This window comes from Penicillium atrosanguineum (genome assembly GCF_028827265.1).
Source record: "Penicillium atrosanguineum strain IBT 20685 chromosome Unknown utg000001l_segment0_segment0, whole genome shotgun sequence".
Lineage (NCBI taxonomy): Eukaryota > Fungi > Ascomycota > Eurotiomycetes > Eurotiales > Aspergillaceae > Penicillium > Penicillium atrosanguineum.
Window position 1 is genome coordinate 699,970 of NW_026623133.1, and position 15,909 is coordinate 715,878.

At 51.1% G+C, this 15,909-nt stretch overlaps 5 protein-coding genes across 5 annotated transcripts; 3 read left to right on the forward strand and 2 right to left on the reverse strand.

Moving 5' to 3' along the window:
• Window positions 1-13: 13 nt before the first annotated feature.
• Window positions 14-2,402, reverse strand: N7443_000261 (RNA lariat debranching enzyme; the record flags this gene model as incomplete). The annotated part of the gene is made up of 3 exons (XM_056880317.1): window positions 14-2,134; window positions 2,206-2,283; window positions 2,361-2,402. The coding sequence occupies 3 exons, from the start codon at window positions 2,400-2,402 to the stop codon at window positions 14-16; spliced, it is 2,241 nt and encodes a 746-aa protein (XP_056745555.1).
• A 396-nt stretch (window positions 2,403-2,798) lies between these two features.
• On the forward strand, window positions 2,799-6,629 carry canA (putative cullin binding protein CanA; the record flags this gene model as incomplete). The annotated part of the gene is made up of 4 exons (XM_056880318.1): window positions 2,799-3,214; window positions 3,357-3,387; window positions 3,496-6,162; window positions 6,216-6,629. The coding sequence occupies 4 exons, from the start codon at window positions 2,799-2,801 to the stop codon at window positions 6,627-6,629; spliced, it is 3,528 nt and encodes a 1,175-aa protein (XP_056745556.1).
• Window positions 6,630-7,591: 962 nt separating this feature from the next.
• On the forward strand, window positions 7,592-10,186 carry N7443_000263 (uncharacterized protein; the record flags this gene model as incomplete). The annotated part of the gene is made up of 2 exons (XM_056880319.1): window positions 7,592-7,893; window positions 7,945-10,186. 2 exons carry the CDS (start codon window positions 7,592-7,594, stop codon window positions 10,184-10,186), a joined length of 2,544 nt encoding a protein of 847 aa, XP_056745557.1.
• Window positions 10,187-10,665: 479 nt separating this feature from the next.
• Window positions 10,666-11,475, reverse strand: N7443_000264 (class I SAM-dependent methyltransferase; the record flags this gene model as incomplete). The annotated part of the gene is made up of 1 exon (XM_056880320.1): window positions 10,666-11,475. The coding sequence occupies one exon, from the start codon at window positions 11,473-11,475 to the stop codon at window positions 10,666-10,668; it is 810 nt and encodes a 269-aa protein (XP_056745558.1).
• Window positions 11,476-13,485: 2,010 nt separating this feature from the next.
• N7443_000265 (uncharacterized protein) lies at window positions 13,486-13,995 on the forward strand (the record flags this gene model as incomplete). Its single annotated transcript, XM_056880321.1, has 1 exon — window positions 13,486-13,995. The coding sequence occupies one exon, from the start codon at window positions 13,486-13,488 to the stop codon at window positions 13,993-13,995; it is 510 nt and encodes a 169-aa protein (XP_056745559.1).
• Between the last annotated feature and the right edge of the window lie 1,914 nt (window positions 13,996-15,909).

Consider the following 15,909-nt stretch of genomic DNA (forward strand, 5'->3'; position numbering starts at 1 on the left):
GTTTGGAACAAAATCAGTGATTACCACCACGGCCTCGGCCACCACCGCCACGTCCGCCGCGTCCTCCACCACGTCCACCACGGCCACGGCCTCGGCCACGGTGACCACGGTCACCACCGAAAGCACGATGATTCATAGGACGAGGGCCGGCATCGTTTCTGGCAATTGCCTCCTCCTCGGATATCGCGAACGGGTTGGGAATCTGGAGCAACTCGGTGAACTTCGTGGTTTGGATGTTGCTGTACTCCAGGGGCTGATCTGAAGTGGTGATTGGGACGGAAGGATCGTATTTTGGGGAGCTATGCTCGAAATTGTAAGGAACATCCATCAGACCCTTCTGCACGATGTTTTCTTCAACCCATTGCTCATTTTCCAGAATCCTGCGGAGGTACTCCTCCTCCCCTAGATTCACAGGGACGGGGATGGTCGGTTCGCCAATGCGGATATCACCGGCAAAGACACGAGTAATTGCAAGCCATTCCTTATCGTATTGCAGATGATAAGGTCGTTCATACTGTACAGATTCCTGGTTCGAGACGGGATGGATTTCCACAAGCTGGAGGTACGGATCGTGGTTGTTGGGCTTGTCAAGGGCCAAGAATCGAGTGAACTTATTGTGAATCGCCGGAGGGTGAGTCATTTTGACTTCTCGAGGTGGGGGAGGAACCGGGCGAGAGAGACTGGCCGGGAGACTGTTGCGTATGGCCTGATCTACATGGGATCTAGATTCGGCGGTGCCATCAGTAATCTCAGACAAACCCATTGGCTCGGTTTTCACATCAACATGGCCCGATATGGAGACACCCTGAGGGGCCTTTCGAGATGGAGACGACATGCTCTCATCACTGGACTCCAGGCTGACCTCCTCGTTGTTCTGAAGCTTGGCATTCTGATGCGAACCAAGCAATTCTTGGGGGACGACGGCATCATGATCGTCATCGCTAGACTCCAGATCGATCTCTTCTTCGTTCTGGACGTTAAGCTTCTTTGACGGCGAGGAAGGGTTCATGCGAACGGTAGAATCAATACCGACGGTGTCAAGATTATCATCGCTAGACTCCAGGTCGATCTCTTCTTTGTTCTCGACCTTAAGCTTTTTTGACGGCGAGGCAGTGTCCATGCGAATGGCAGGATCAACTCGGCGGTCACCATTATGGAAGGTCACACGCTTCCACTGAGTCTCAGGAGCTTTCACAGTCCGAGACCCGGCTTGCTGAAGTTCCTCGCGCAGATTGAGCGTTGCATCAACCTCGGCCTTGCGAGCAATTGGCTGGAAATTGTTCCAACCAGCAAGACGCGTTGCCATGTCACCGATGGCGGGAGATTTGACGTTCAATGCGGGATCGGAGGCAGTTGAGGTAGGATTAATACCCACAGTGTCTGGGGACGACATCGTATTGTTCAAATTGCTGTCGAGATCCATAAAAGCGGATGGTTGAGACTGGGTAGCCGGGACAGTTGTTGTCAACGAACCGGCGACGTCGATCACAGCCCACTCAACAGGCTCACCAGGGGTGGGATCGGTTTTCTGTAAGGTAACGCCATCATGGGGCATAGTCGCGGCGAATTGAACATGCAGATGGGCCGACAGCCAGTACCGAGGCCGAAGACGTTCCACAACTTGAAGAGCAGCGTTGTTGCCCAGTTTTCCTGTCATTGAATCCTCGCGGAGGAAAGGTTTCCTCCGGAAGAGACCCTTGGAATCACCGAAGTTCTCGATACCACGAATCCAGTCATGACTCAGACCAACATCCACTTGGGTGCGGACCTGGAGCAGCTTGCGGATGTCAATCTCCCTGACGTGGTAGATGCTCCCTCGATCATCGTTATTGTATGGGAGGCGCTCAGAGTGAGGCTTACGATAGTCGTAGCCTTTCCAGATACCAGACATTCCTGAGATACGGACAGGTCCTAAGCGGATAACATTTGCGGCTCCCAGGAAGTAGATATTGGGGCATGCCCAGCCTCCATAGTGAAGCTCGCGGAGGTAGTTGCTTGCCTCATGATTTCCGCCCACAAAGATAGTGAGATAGGGAGCTGTGAGCTCACCGGAGTAATAATGAGCGAAGTCACCAAGTTTTTTGTACTTGTCAGGCATTTTGATGCACGTCGCGTCATTGCAATTGCGCAAGGTCTGTTCCATGTTAGATACGAGTTTCTTGGAGTACGAGACCAAACTACCTGGGTATCACCGCCTAGGATGACTGCGTCGACAGTGTCCCAGCCTCGTTTTTCACACTCAACCTTGACATCAGCGTAAATCTGGTTGAGTGAGCCGTGCACCTGCAAGAAAATCAGTATCAAAATTGAGGATCAAGACCACAGGTTAGACATTTTAGATTGCCGGGGGGAAAACTTACACATCCAACGACCGCGAAGCGGGGCGGGTGAGGTTCAGCCATGACTGAGGAGAGATTGGAAGGGGGGAGAGCCACGATGTTGATGGTGAAGGTGAGGTGACAATGAAATGAGAATGGGATAGGTCTCTGCAGAGGTGGAAACGACGGATGGTACCCTCAGTAAAAAACAGGCGACAGCATGCTCAAATCGAAGAAAAGACAGAGGGAGCGTGAAGAAAGGAGGAAAGGAGGGAGCTATTCCGCGGGGGGCACTTGAGGTGAAATGCGGATGAGCGAGGTGAACGATGAGGGTTTAGCGGTGCCGGGATTCTCAGGCAGATATTTGCACCACTTTGAAATGTTCTCCTCTTAATCTCGATTGTGCTATTCTGCTATTCTGCCATTGTGCTATTGTCGCCTATTTCGGTTCTATTGGTCCTATTCATTGTCCTCTCAATAATGCCTCCTATTGAGTCCCCTCAGTTGCGTTTTCTTAGTGACGCTGCACTGTTCTTGGGGTCGCGCAGCCCGTCCACGTCGGCGCATCTGTTAGATGCCCATACTCGTGTCCTCCACAACGACCACAAATCTCTCAATGTGCGACAGCAAAAACATCACTGTGGAGCTTGCGGTAGCCTTAGAAAGTATCAATCTACTTTAATTGATGTCAAACCACGAAAAAAATCTGCGCCAGGCTCCGGCGCAAAAGTGTACAAGTGTGCGCGCTGCCAGCAACGCACTGTGATCCCAAGCAGGAGAACGGTTCCAAAGCGTACGCATATGCCAGGTGTCAAATTTGCGCCAGCTATTACTTCCATTGCTACATCAAGTCCATCTACGGTTATAACAACCTCTGTGCAAACTCCATCCCAGTTGTCAACACCCCAACCCAGCAAAGCGGAGGACAACGCGGGCAGCAAGAAGCGAGCTAAATCACGAAAGCAAGGCGGTCTTCAAGCACTACTTGCCTCTAAGAGAAGCGCGCAACCTTCACTTGACCTGCTCGACTTTTTGCAGTGAACGCTTTGCGCGGAGGCGGACCCACATTGTTCCGCCGGAGCTGCCCCGCCAGCTTCGCATCTGTTGACCTTGAAACACGCGATCTACTCATTCCTTCGTCATCGTCATCAAAATGTCGGTTTACTCGCATGATGAGGACCATGATCCGCAAGCGGATGAGCTCCGTGAGACTGCCCTGGTCACCCTTGAAGCTTTGATCAGCTCCTGCAACCAGCAGATGCAGCCGTACCTTGCCAATACCACCAGTGCAGCTCTTCGATTCCTGAAATACGATCCGAATGTCGCTGAAATGGAGGACGATGAAGAGATGGGAGGCACCCAAGATGATGGCAGCGAGGACGATGCCACCGAGGAACCCGACATGGACGACGACGAATTCGGTGACTTCGAGGAGGAAGACGGATACAGTGACGTTGATGACATGAGCTGGAAGGTCCGTCGGTGTTCAGCCAAGCTGCTCTATTCGCTGGTCTCTACCTACGGTCGCAGCCGCGTCCTGGATGATGCAGCTCTGTACCAGCAGATTGCTCCCGCCCTGATTGCCCGCATCGGACGTGAAAGAGAAGAGAGTGTCACGCTGGAGGTGGTGTCTACCCTGACTGCCCTCGTTCGTAAGACTAGCGAAGGGGCGGTCGTCGTCACTTCTAATGGATTCCTCGAGGCGGTTGGCGGATCTAGGAATTCTCGCAAGAGGAGACGCCAGGACAGCGATGCTAGTATGGTCGACTTTGAGCCCAGTGTCGGCACGTCCTCTGTGATCGACTCACCCGTTGTTCCCTCCTCACCGAAGTCCGGCCCGCAGGCTGAATTGGCCCGTTCTGTGCCCCTGATCGTGCAGAGCCTGGTGAAGGCCTGGAAGCAAGCCTCGATGCCTCTTCGACAAGCCGCCATTATTCTGCTAAAGAGCCTTTCGTTGGTTCGCTACGGAGGCCTGGCAGACCACCTTCAACAGATCGAAGACCTTATCGCGGACGCCCTCAAGACATCATCACTTTCAGGAAGCTCGGCGGCCCACTCGGGTGCGGCTGTCAGTGCAGGGACTCTACAAATTGAGACTCTGGGCCTGATCTCTGCCATTGCGGAGACCCACCTGTCTGATGCACTTTTGCCCTTCCTGATCGCCCTCGTTCCCGGCGTCGTCGGTGCTGTGAATGAGCGCAACTACAAGGTTAGCAGCGAGGCCTTGGGCGCCGTGGAGCAAATCGTCAAGGCCTTGACTCCACCTCGGGCCTCGTCCAATGCTTCTGATATGGCCATGCAACTGGAAAAGCTTTACGATGTGGTTCTTGCCCGCATCGCTGACACCAGCGCTGACCTTGAAGTCCGTCAGCGGGCTATTCACGTCTTCGGTGTCATCCTGGCCCGCACGTCGGGTGAACGAGGCATGGAGTATCTGTCAGCCGACCGCAGGTCTCAGGGACTTACGGTTCTGTCTGATCGCGTCAAGAACGAGACAACCCGTTTAGCGGCCGTTCGTGCCATCGACGATGTTGTGGTCCTAGCCGACCGCAAGCAGGACGTGACGGGTGATTGGGTCAACGATGTGACTCTGGAACTTGGCTCTAACCTTCGCAAGGCTGACCGTGCTTTGCGAGGCTCATGTCTGGAAGCTCTTCGCAGCATTGCCATGAACTCCAACACTCGCTCACACCTCAATGCTACCGCCATGACGACTCTAGAGAATGTCTTGCTGCCTCTCCTGGCCGCTCCAGATTTCCACCTGCTTACTCCCACCTTGATCATATTTGCTAAGCTGGTCCCCGGAAACTCCAAGACGCTGGTTAATGATGCTCTGATCTCGTCGATCTGTGCCATTGTGAAGCAACCGTTGGTTGGCACCGTCCTGAAGGCTCTGCTTCTTCTAGTCAAGGTCATTGGCGAGGAAGGTGCCGGTGCCCAATTGATGCAAAATTTGTTACAGAATGTTGGCATTACTGGCGACTCCTCTGTCGTTGGTCGGGCCGTTGGAACCCTTCTAGTGCATGGCGGACCCAACCTAGGTGTCAAGATGGACGATTTCTCGAACGAGTTGCAATCTGCCCAGGACGACAGTCGCAAGTGTCTTGCCCTGGCAATTCTTGGCGAGATCGGACTGCGGATGGGTGCCGAGTGCTCCCTTACCCCCGATTTGTTCATTGCCCACTTTAACTCTCCCTCCGACCATGTCCGCTTGGCGGCTGCCACTGCCCTCGGCAACGCAGCAGCTGGAAGTGTCAAAGCCTATCTGCCTATTCTGTTGAACGGATTGACCAAATTCAACCCCCAGAGCTACCTTCTCCTCCATTCAGTTCGCGAGTTGCTCCAGCATCCTGAGGTGGTACGCCCTGACCTCGCGCCTTCTGCCTCCAAGCTATGGCAGTCTCTCCTCGTCGTTTCGGAGGAAGAGGATAACCGGGCCGTAGGTGCCGAGTGTGTTGGCCGTCTTGCTCTGATCGATCCGGTGGCATACATTCCTCATTTCCAGGAGCATCTTTCTACTCAAGACGTCGTTATCCGCGGCGTAGTCATCTCTGCCTTCCGGTATACGCTTGCTGATTCAAGCGATGCCTACAACAACGTCCTTCGTCCCCTGATGGTGCCCCTTCTGACCAACATGCTCGCCGACAGCGACCTGGGCAACCACCGACTTGCATTGACCACCCTGAACTCCGCCATCCACAATAAAATGAACCTACTTCTTCCCCACCTGGACGAACTACTCCCCGCCGTCTTTGGCGATACACAGATAAAGCCAGAGCTGATCCGCGAGGTGCAGATGGGTCCGTTTAAACACAAGGTGGATGACGGGCTCGACTTGCGCAAGGTAAGAAGCCCCATATCGGTTTTCTAGTTACTATACTAACTCAATGATTTCAGAGTGCCTACGAAACTCTTTACGCATCCCTCGACACCTCTGTCTCCCGCACGCACATGGCCGAACTGTACAGTCGAGTCCTAGCCGGTATCGACGACGAGCAGGATATCCGTGCCATCAGCAACCTAATGACTACCAAGTTGATCACCATTGCCCCCGAGGAGACCGAGCGCCGTCTAGACTTGCTCGCAGAACAGTACACCAAGGTCCTCTCATTCAAACCCAAGGACAACGCCGTAAAGCAAGAGCTGGAGAAGGCTCAGGAGGCATCGCTGGGCATTTTGAAGATCACCAAGGAACTCAGCAAGGCGTTCCCCAATGCCGAGGCATCGAATGATCTGCACCGCTGGAAGACATACATGGAGTACGTGCGGAAGCAGTTCCCCAAGGAGTACCAGAGTCTGGATGACTTTTGAGTGGGACCCTAGTTCCTACGCTGCTGCCTGGGACCCGCGATCCGTCGCTCCCGGTTTGTGCCTACTTTGCTGATAAAAGCTTATGACCTGAATGAATAAACTGCATCGCACGATACTGTGAATATAGTGCTTTCATACTCGGTAAAAGATTATAGTCATAGCCTGTCTAGAGCGAATTCGCGAGTCGACCATTCCTAACACGTCATTGTAAACAGCAATGAGAAGAAATCAGGGGTAAATTCAGGCAGCGAAAGCTGACCGGCCTAAAAATAAGATTGCATTTTATTGGCGTGGCGTGCTTATGCATGGGACGAAATGCCCGAGAAGGCAATCTCGCACGCCTGGAATACGAATGATCCCTGAAACCCCGTGGATAAAGTGGAGAAGGTCTCAGGCGGGACCCTGAAAATTTGGTTTTCGTGAAACCACCCTCTCGATCTTCAATGGGATTATGCTAGTTCGGTGTTCGATCATTAAAATCCGTGGTTTGCGATTCTGGTAAACAATAGCGACAGCCGAGGGGTCCGGAGGCCTGGGCCGAGGTTTCTAATGTGATACAGGGTGGATTTTTTGCCTGGCGACTGGTAAGGCCGTCACTATGGGGTAAGGGGTATGTCTGCGATCCAGGAATACGACATGCGCAAGATTGTGGACTTTTAATTCGATAACCACGAGCCATGTGGATCTAGACTTCAGACTTATGCAGTATTACTGTACTGTCGAAACGCGCGACGTTTTTACATTTTTACATTTTTAATGGAAAATGGGTTAGACTTGTCAAGAGAACAGGTAACAGGCAACAGGCAACAGAGGTGACACCCCAAGGCAGACCATCTTCCTTTCTAGACTGTCTTGCCTTCTTTACCTTCTTTCTCCCCCTGTAGCTACTTCCCCTGTAGCCTCAGGGCACGGGTGTCTTGGTTTTGTCTCGTGCCTAGACTCTGCAGAGTAATCACTCCATTATGAAGCCCGACTTCCGGTCCAAGGATTTGCTCCGCAGTCTACTCTCCCCGAGCGTATGGTTTGACGTATACTGGCCAGCATCGCGCAAGTACTTCTTCGGCCTACTATTCATCGGCGTAATCAGCGCCAAACTACTCCACATTTACTCTCATCTCAACTCATTATCCATCGACCAATTCCTTCTTTGGGGCCCAACTTTTTTTTTACAGGATGTCATTTGCATTCTCATTGCGCTCTTCCTTACCCAAAACTTTGGCCGGAGATGGATGCGTGTGCTGGCTGCACTGTCAGCTATTCCCGGGTAGGTGAATCTTTGGAATGATTCACGAAATCTGCTAACGATCACCAATAGTAGTTTGGCAATCTCCGGCCTGGCCGCGGCCAACATCTCCTTCTACTTCCAAACCGGCGCCGAAATCCATTGGCGACAAGCGCATTACTTCCACCGCGATCCCGCTGCCATCAAAACCCTGCTGACCGGTTTAACGGGGATGATAATTGTCGAAATCGCCTTCAGCGCAGTTGCTTGGCTGTCGACGCCTTACCTGTACAACGGAATATGGGTTCCCGTGCGCATTCTCAACTCGACCGTGACACCCCTCTTCTTCTGGAAACGAAAGACGGAAACAGGCCCAAGGAGCTATGAACAGGTTGCTCGCCAGGAATGGGATGAGGAGAATAACGAATCCGAGGCTATGCTGGGGTCGAGCAAATCTCCTCAGGCGTCACACAGTTCCCAGCCTTCTCTTTTACTGCGCATAGTGGTGGGCTCAGTCGCGATCTTTGTCATTTTGCTACGCTGCGTTCGTCCGTCGAATACGGCATATTCCTTTCTCTCGCAAACGGTGATTGTGACCCCCTTTAAAAAACCCCCGGTTCATCAACAGACATCTTCTATCGATCTTCCGCCATTGGAGGGCGACTACAGTTGGCTTTATAATCATACAGCGCTGGGTACGCCGTCAAAGCTGGATTGGCTACCGGAAGAGCAACTGGCAGGATTCCGAGACTGGTACGCAGGATCAAACGATAGTGGTGCTTTGCATTACGATCCAAACAAGGATCCTCTCAAAATCAGCAACCTCGACCAAAGCATTCTCGGGCCATTGAGGGACGCTTTGACCAAAGGCGATATTAACATTAAACATGTTTTCCTACTCAAGCTGGAAAGCACCCGAGACGACGTCTTTCCTCTGCGCAAAGAATCCCACTTGGTCGATCTCATTCGTGAATCCTTCTCTGGTAGTATCCCTGAGGAAGTCGAGGAGAGACTTGCGAATCTCACTTGGAATGCCGAGAGATTCACCAACACTCCATCTGGATTCGACCGATATGATGTTGAACCGTACGGAGGTCTCCACATGACCAATGCCTACACCGGTGACACCTTCACCCTTAAGAGTATCCTGGCAAGCACATGTGGCATCGCACCTTTGGTCGTCGATTTCAACCGCGAGTATCTTCACCATATGTACGAGCCTTGTATGCCGCAACTACTAAGTGCATTGAATTCGCTATCCAACGGCACGGAAGTGGCGAAGAAGTCGGACGACTACACCACTTGGCCCTGGCACTCGACTTTCATGCAGAGTATTGACGATAACTACGACAATCAGAATCTTCTCATCCCAGCCATGGGATTCCAGGACAAGATAACAGACAAGACGATCACCAAGGACTGGGAGAATAAGGATGGCAAGGCTCCTGAGAAGTTCAACTTCTGGGGCTACCCCGAGCATGAACTGCGACAATACTTCTCCAAGGCCCTAAAGCATTCCGAAAAGCATCATGAGCGTCTTTTTATTACTCATCTGACAGGGCAAACGCATCATCCGTGGGATATGCCGCCGGGCCAAAACTACGAGGAGTTGATTCACTCTAGTGTCTTCAATCATAACAAGAACATCAACCGATACCTCAACACGATCGGCGTCGCAGACAAATGGCTTGGAGAGTTGACAGAGGTACTGGAAGAGCATGGCGTTGCCAATGAGACTTTAATTGTCATGGTGGGCGACCACGGCATCTCTCTCATTGAAGATGGCGGCATCACACCTTATGACAACCCGCACGTCGCCAACTTCCACGTGCCCATGGTCTTCTCTCACCCGCAGCTACCACCAATCAACATCGACGGCCGTGTCACGTCTCTTCAGATTCTCCCGACAATCCTAGATCTTCTGGTTGAGTCCGCATCCCTGGACGAAAAGGCAACACACGCAATCAAGGATCTCCTCCCTCTCTACGAAGGACAATCAATGATTCGAGAGCTCGTGCCCGAGAAGGATGGCAATCCCGACTGGCAATTCACCGTCATGAACACCGGCGCCACCTGGCTAGCCCTACGATCGGCAAATAAGTCCTACCGCATCGTGATCCCAATGGTCCCTGATGTGGAGTGGCGCTTCTCCGATATTGATTCCGACCCTCATGAGGAGAAGACCCTCCAGTCCTTCACCTTGCCTCCATTACTAGAACAAGTGGCAAATGAGCATGGCGAAGAAGCCGTTCAATGGATTAAAGATGCAGCGCACGTTGCTCAGTGGTGGGTCGCTGAGAACTGGGATCGCTACGAATTCGTGCCCGAATCTTGAGCGACGGATGTCCAATGACGTGGCAAGCCGCCGCATTGAAAACTCTCTCCAAAAACTGTCTTCGGAACCGAACTCTTTCGTCGTATGGCGCAGGCAGATATTGAACCACTTTACTAAGCCATTCTCCGACGCGGCCGGTTCACTGGTCCGCTGTCATGTTGTTGGCCACGCCGATCTCGGACCCGCTCTTTGAGTAGCGGACCCTCTAAAGATCTTTTCCACTATACCACCACCGCCTTCATAGCACAGCCTCATGTGGAAAGTTCGGTCTGCTCTCTCTATTGCAAATAATTCTTGGCAATTCGGACGCGACGTACGAACGGGGCCGGCCGTCAGTTGCTCGGATCCCCACCATCTAATGTGTGCATGACAACTACGACATTTTGCATAACCTGGCGCGATCTACACCTGCATCTACTACAATGATACCTTAAACCAATGCATCGCTTATCACTTCCATTCGCCTGTAAACTTGAACTCTACTCCTTAAAACACAGAATCTCCATACTAGGAATTACAATCCAAGCATCCTCATGCTCCCCCCACTCCTTCCAAGCATCCGAAACCGCCTGCAACTCCCCCTGGCTCGCAATCCCATTCTCCAGTGCCGTAGTCGCAAATGAGGAATAAAGCGATCTCTCAACCCAACTCTCACTCCACCACTTCGTGTCCCCCTTGTCCGCATAGCACCACATCGTAGCCGAACACTTCGGGCTTAGCCCCGCCTTCTTGGCCCACGTGTGCAACACACGGCCCGCATTCGGCGTACCCCCATTCTTTCTCGCGATACGACCGTACAACTCCTGCCAAGTCTTCAGGCCCGGTAGTTCAGGATACCATGCGAAAACACTATAATCAGCCTCCCTCGCTGCGACGATTCCACCGGTCTTCGTAACGCGCTTCATCTCCTTTAGCATGCCCACGGGTTCACCAACATGCTGTAGAACCTGATGACAGAAGACAATGTCAAAGGTGCCATCTTCGTAGGATAGACCGTTGGCATCTCCCTCGACGAAATCAATATTTGTAATGCCTTTTTCTTCAGCGAGGGCGCGTGCTTGTGTGAGGATTGAGCCGACGCGTTCAAGGCCTGTGATGTGGCCTTGGGGAATCAGAGCTGCCACGTCAACGGTGATAGTTCCTGGGCCGCAGCCGATATCTAAAATTCTCATGTTTGGTTTCAAATGGGGCAGGAGGAAGCCTATTGAGTTGGATGCAGTGCGCCAGCTATGGGAGCGGACGACTGAGGCATGGTGGCCGTGGGTGTAGGTTGCTGTTTCTTTGGCCATTTTGGTGGATGTGTTGAATGGTGGAGAAGTAGAAGTGGAACTTATTTGAGTAAGACTCAATGAGAGTTGATTTTCTTTCTTGTTTGTGGAATTTGTTGTGATATTGCTTGAACTTATAGACCTTCACTGTCGTGGCAGACGTTTAGTTCGGTGGCCGAGGTCGGAGGGTAACATGGTGGGGTTTGGCGGCTGGTGCTTATAGCTCCTTGCTTATTGGCTTTTGAAAGGTGTCGGAGGTATCTGTGGTGGAGCGAGAGGAGAAATGAGTGGTATAGATCTTCTGATCTTCATTTCGAGTCATTGTTACTCTTCATCTGAATAGATTTGGGTGCTCCGTTGTCGGCCCAGCCGTGTTTCTAAGGCCTGAGGCACGAATGGTGTGAGGCTGGTGCGGGTGGCGACGGAAGGGGATATATTATCCGCGCTGTAGGCCACCAAATTTTCACGTCGCACGTCTACCAAGGAACGCTCTGGGTAAATCTTTGTGCCTCCAGAATTTTCTTATGAGGGGTAAATGAGGGGGTGATCATTAAGCAGGCCATATTGTGGCGTGTATGGGTTGCAAAAGGGGGTTCACAATGAATGGTTGAGTACAGGCAGAGTCGATATGATGTCACAAATATTATTAGTCGAGAGCATGGGCCTGGGCAGGCGGCTGAACAGGGTGCCAAGTTGCTCTTGATAAGTATAGAAACATGCGATAGAGAAACAAGGTCGACCCGGCCGAAGATCTTTCTACTTCTGGTCTTGGCAGCCATGTTCTAGATGCAAAGCAAGTTCTCGTGCCTCTTGCTTGGCAGAGTCATAAGGGACTTGACAAAATGCCAAGAGTTCTAGATAGGAATCTTGAGGCTCGAGTCTAGACCAAACAGTTCTCCGGGGTCCAAGTGGGTAGCGTTGTGGCCAAAGTTGGGTTGTCTTGGCTTTAGATGACAGGCCCCGGACCGGCGGACTTCGTTTTTGAGAAGTATTGTTGCCTTGATCTCATGCCAATGTACACCTGGACCTGTTGAATTAAGAAGTTTCTTAGTTTTGCGCTTTCGAAATTCAGGTCAAAGTACGAGTCCCTGATCTCAACCTACATCTTGTAGATCCCCGGTATGCAGATCTATGGGGTAGCCCCACTGCGACAGCAAGACTTGCATCTATACAGTACAGTCATGCTTAGTGACCATTATTCTACTCATTTCCATATGCCACGCGGACTAAAACTCTGGGGTGGCTAAGACACTCAAACGCGTGGCGACTGAGGTCAGGGCGACTGAACTCGGATACAACTCGGCAAGGGTGATTCTTCCGCCCTCTACCAAGTTTCCAGTCCTTTCTCCCCCCTTCGGCACCTCACGTAGGACAGATCTGGTTCGGTTTCTCTGTGCCTGCAAGCCCTTTCAGGGTCTCAAAGTTTGAAGCCCATTTTGGAGGGGCGGCGCAAACTCATTCGCGTCGAACCAAGAGAAAAGAACAAGGGGAAAAGCCTCTGATGTCAGTTTCTCCAAATCTGTCTTGTTCCTCCAGGTCCCCAGCGAACAACATGCTGTACCATTCGTGTGCAATGGAAGGATGGAAAATTCCAAAAGTTAGAGATCTGTCGAAGGCCTTCTAAATCCGGCGATGGCGAAAGATGTTCGAGACCTTCGGGTGCGTACCGGCTCCACACCATTGTAGATCATTGGCGAACCCCAGGAAGTCATCGAACGTCTCGTCCGAAACTCAAGAGTCCTTCCATGGAGAGAAGGTGGTGGAATGGGTTCGGGGTCCAGACGTCGCCACAACTCCAAATCCAGAAAGGATAAATAGCTCGACACCCCACGATGTTGTTCTTCTCATCAATCACTACAGTCCTTCGACTACACTATCTTTTTGTGTCTTTCTCTTGCTACGATCTGATCACTCTCTTTCAGATCCACACTCTCTCTTGACAATCTTTTGTCTGTCTTTATACACAAGACCTTTCTTTTTACCAAACTTATACTGTCCTTTGACAAAGTCAACACGACTACCACATTCAAGATGATCTTCTCCACCGTCTTCTTCACCGGCCTCCTCGCTGCCACTGCTGCTGCTCTGCCTCACCGTGCCCGTGACTCGGGCTCCGGCAGTGTCCAGTTCGTCAACAACATGAGCGACGATGTCTACATGTGGACCACTTCCGCCGACCCCGGCGAGATGCAGACCCTCAGCAGCGGCGGTGGCACCTTTAGCCAGGCGTGGCAGACCAACTCCAACGGTGGCGGTATCTCCATCAAGCTGTCTACCACCACGAGCGACACCGACAGTGTCCTCCAGTTCGAGTACACCGTCGACTCCGACACTCTCTACTGGGACATGTCTTCCATCAACATGGATAGCTCTTCCGACTTTGTCACCAACGGCTTCTCTGTCGTCCCCAGTGACTCCAGCTGCACTACCGCCACCTGTGCCCCCGGTGACACCGACTGTGCCGATTCCTACCAGCACCCTGACGATGTCAACACCCTCTCCTGCTCGACTAGCGCGACCTACGTCGTCACTCTGGGCTAAGCAGTTTCCTTCTTTCATTTTCCTGCTTTGCTCGGCGTTTTTATGTCCCAGGCGTTGGTGTCGGGATTATTCATCTGTCAAAATGTCAAAATGAAAAAGCATTTGTGATTGAAAGTTCTTCATCCTGTGGTCGCATACTGGATATGCGCGGATTGTATAAATGTTTGATTTTGTTATAGACTATAGATATCATGCTTATAGACAACGTGAAAGACACGAACATAAATTGTTTGACTTTTTTCAATTTCTGAACAGCCCTTTGGCCATCATTGTAAGGTATCTTCTACCATGGTTCGAGTAGTCTTTACCAAACTTGGATCCGGTTGCGACGGATATTCATTCGCTTCCGTGAGTTCCCGAGTGGCAAGTTAAAGCCACCCGAGCCTTACCAAGCCCATCCAGATTCGGCCGAAGTATGTTCTTTGTGAGGGCTCCCGATTATATTGAGGGGCTATGCCTTGCGGAACCCATTCTTTGGTACGGTAGTCGGCAATATGTTTGATGGCAAATTGTTGATTTCAAATGAAACTGGATTTGCCGTATCTTCAGAAAACAGGGACAACTTATGTTACATCTTAACCGAGGAAGTTTACAGGGTCAAGTTCATGCTCTCGCTGCATCATGCTTACAGTACACTCGTGATTGATTGGTTGATAATATTTATCCTGACCTCCGCAATGACTCTCAAGTGGCATGATATAGAAAACGGTCAACCTGATCGGTGGTATCAAAAAATATGATATTATCTAATCCTTGTATCGGAGCTTCAGCAACGGTTTATTCCGCAAACCAAACATGTGTCTTACGGGAAATGGTTAGATGACATCATTGCGGTATGGGGAGCACTCCGTGGTTTAGGGAACCTCTACACTGATTAGGAGAATCTGAAAGAGGCAGAGGAGGTGTACCAACGAGCCCTGGCAGGCTACGAGAAGGTCCTCGGTCCGGATCATACGTCCACACTCGGTACAGTCAACTTCCCACAGTGCTCGAGAAGCTGCTCGAAAAATCCCTCAAAGACGGACGCGTCAGTTGAACACCAGAATACCTGAGACAAAACAATGCAGTCTTAAGCATACGTAGGCAGTATGTGATAACGCTAATCACGATGAAATTTTGACACTTGAACCGATACAGTACCAAGTAGGGACTAACCCGTTCGCCGGAAGCCTATCCTCTATCACATCCAGATTCATCAATATAGACAAGGTGGTAAGACTTGAAGTCTGAGATCAAATGATGGTATTCGTCCCGAAGGTCAAGGTTGCGTTTTCGGCTCTTGACCTAAGTAGTCTTTCTTGACTAGCCTTTGGGCTGAAGGGCGCGACTGATGCTCGCTTTCGTTACTCGAAGAGCGAACTCATCTCATAGAAAATTCACTATCTCGCCCAGATATAACGTAGGCTTTTCAATCAGATGGTCACACAAAGCCTCGAGCATGACTGGAGTGATACTACAGGTTCATCCGCCATTAATTTGCGGTTCTTTGAACCTGCCAAACATTCTTATATTGGAAGAGACTATCGAGATAGTGCTCTTGTTACAACTAGTGGCCAGTGCTATCTCATTCATAGATAGTTCGCCACTGTGGATCATGTCATAGATAAGCTCATACTTGGAAGGAGCTAGGTTTAGAGCTATCTTTGATTGGACCACTCGTGATTGATCGTTATGTATACCTTCTAATATACCTTCTAAGAAAAGCTGTTTTGGAGGAGCGGTATGGATGTGTCAGATATATTTAATTTACAATCGAATGCATGTCTGAAATTACGATGTATTCTACGTAAGAAGCAATACATACGCAACTTACAGGGGCATTCCGGAAGAACTCCCAATATAGACTAGTGTGTCTAAGCGTAAGGGGAAGGAAAGTCAATCGAAGAATGTAGGTAGTTGCACCAGTTTCGGGAC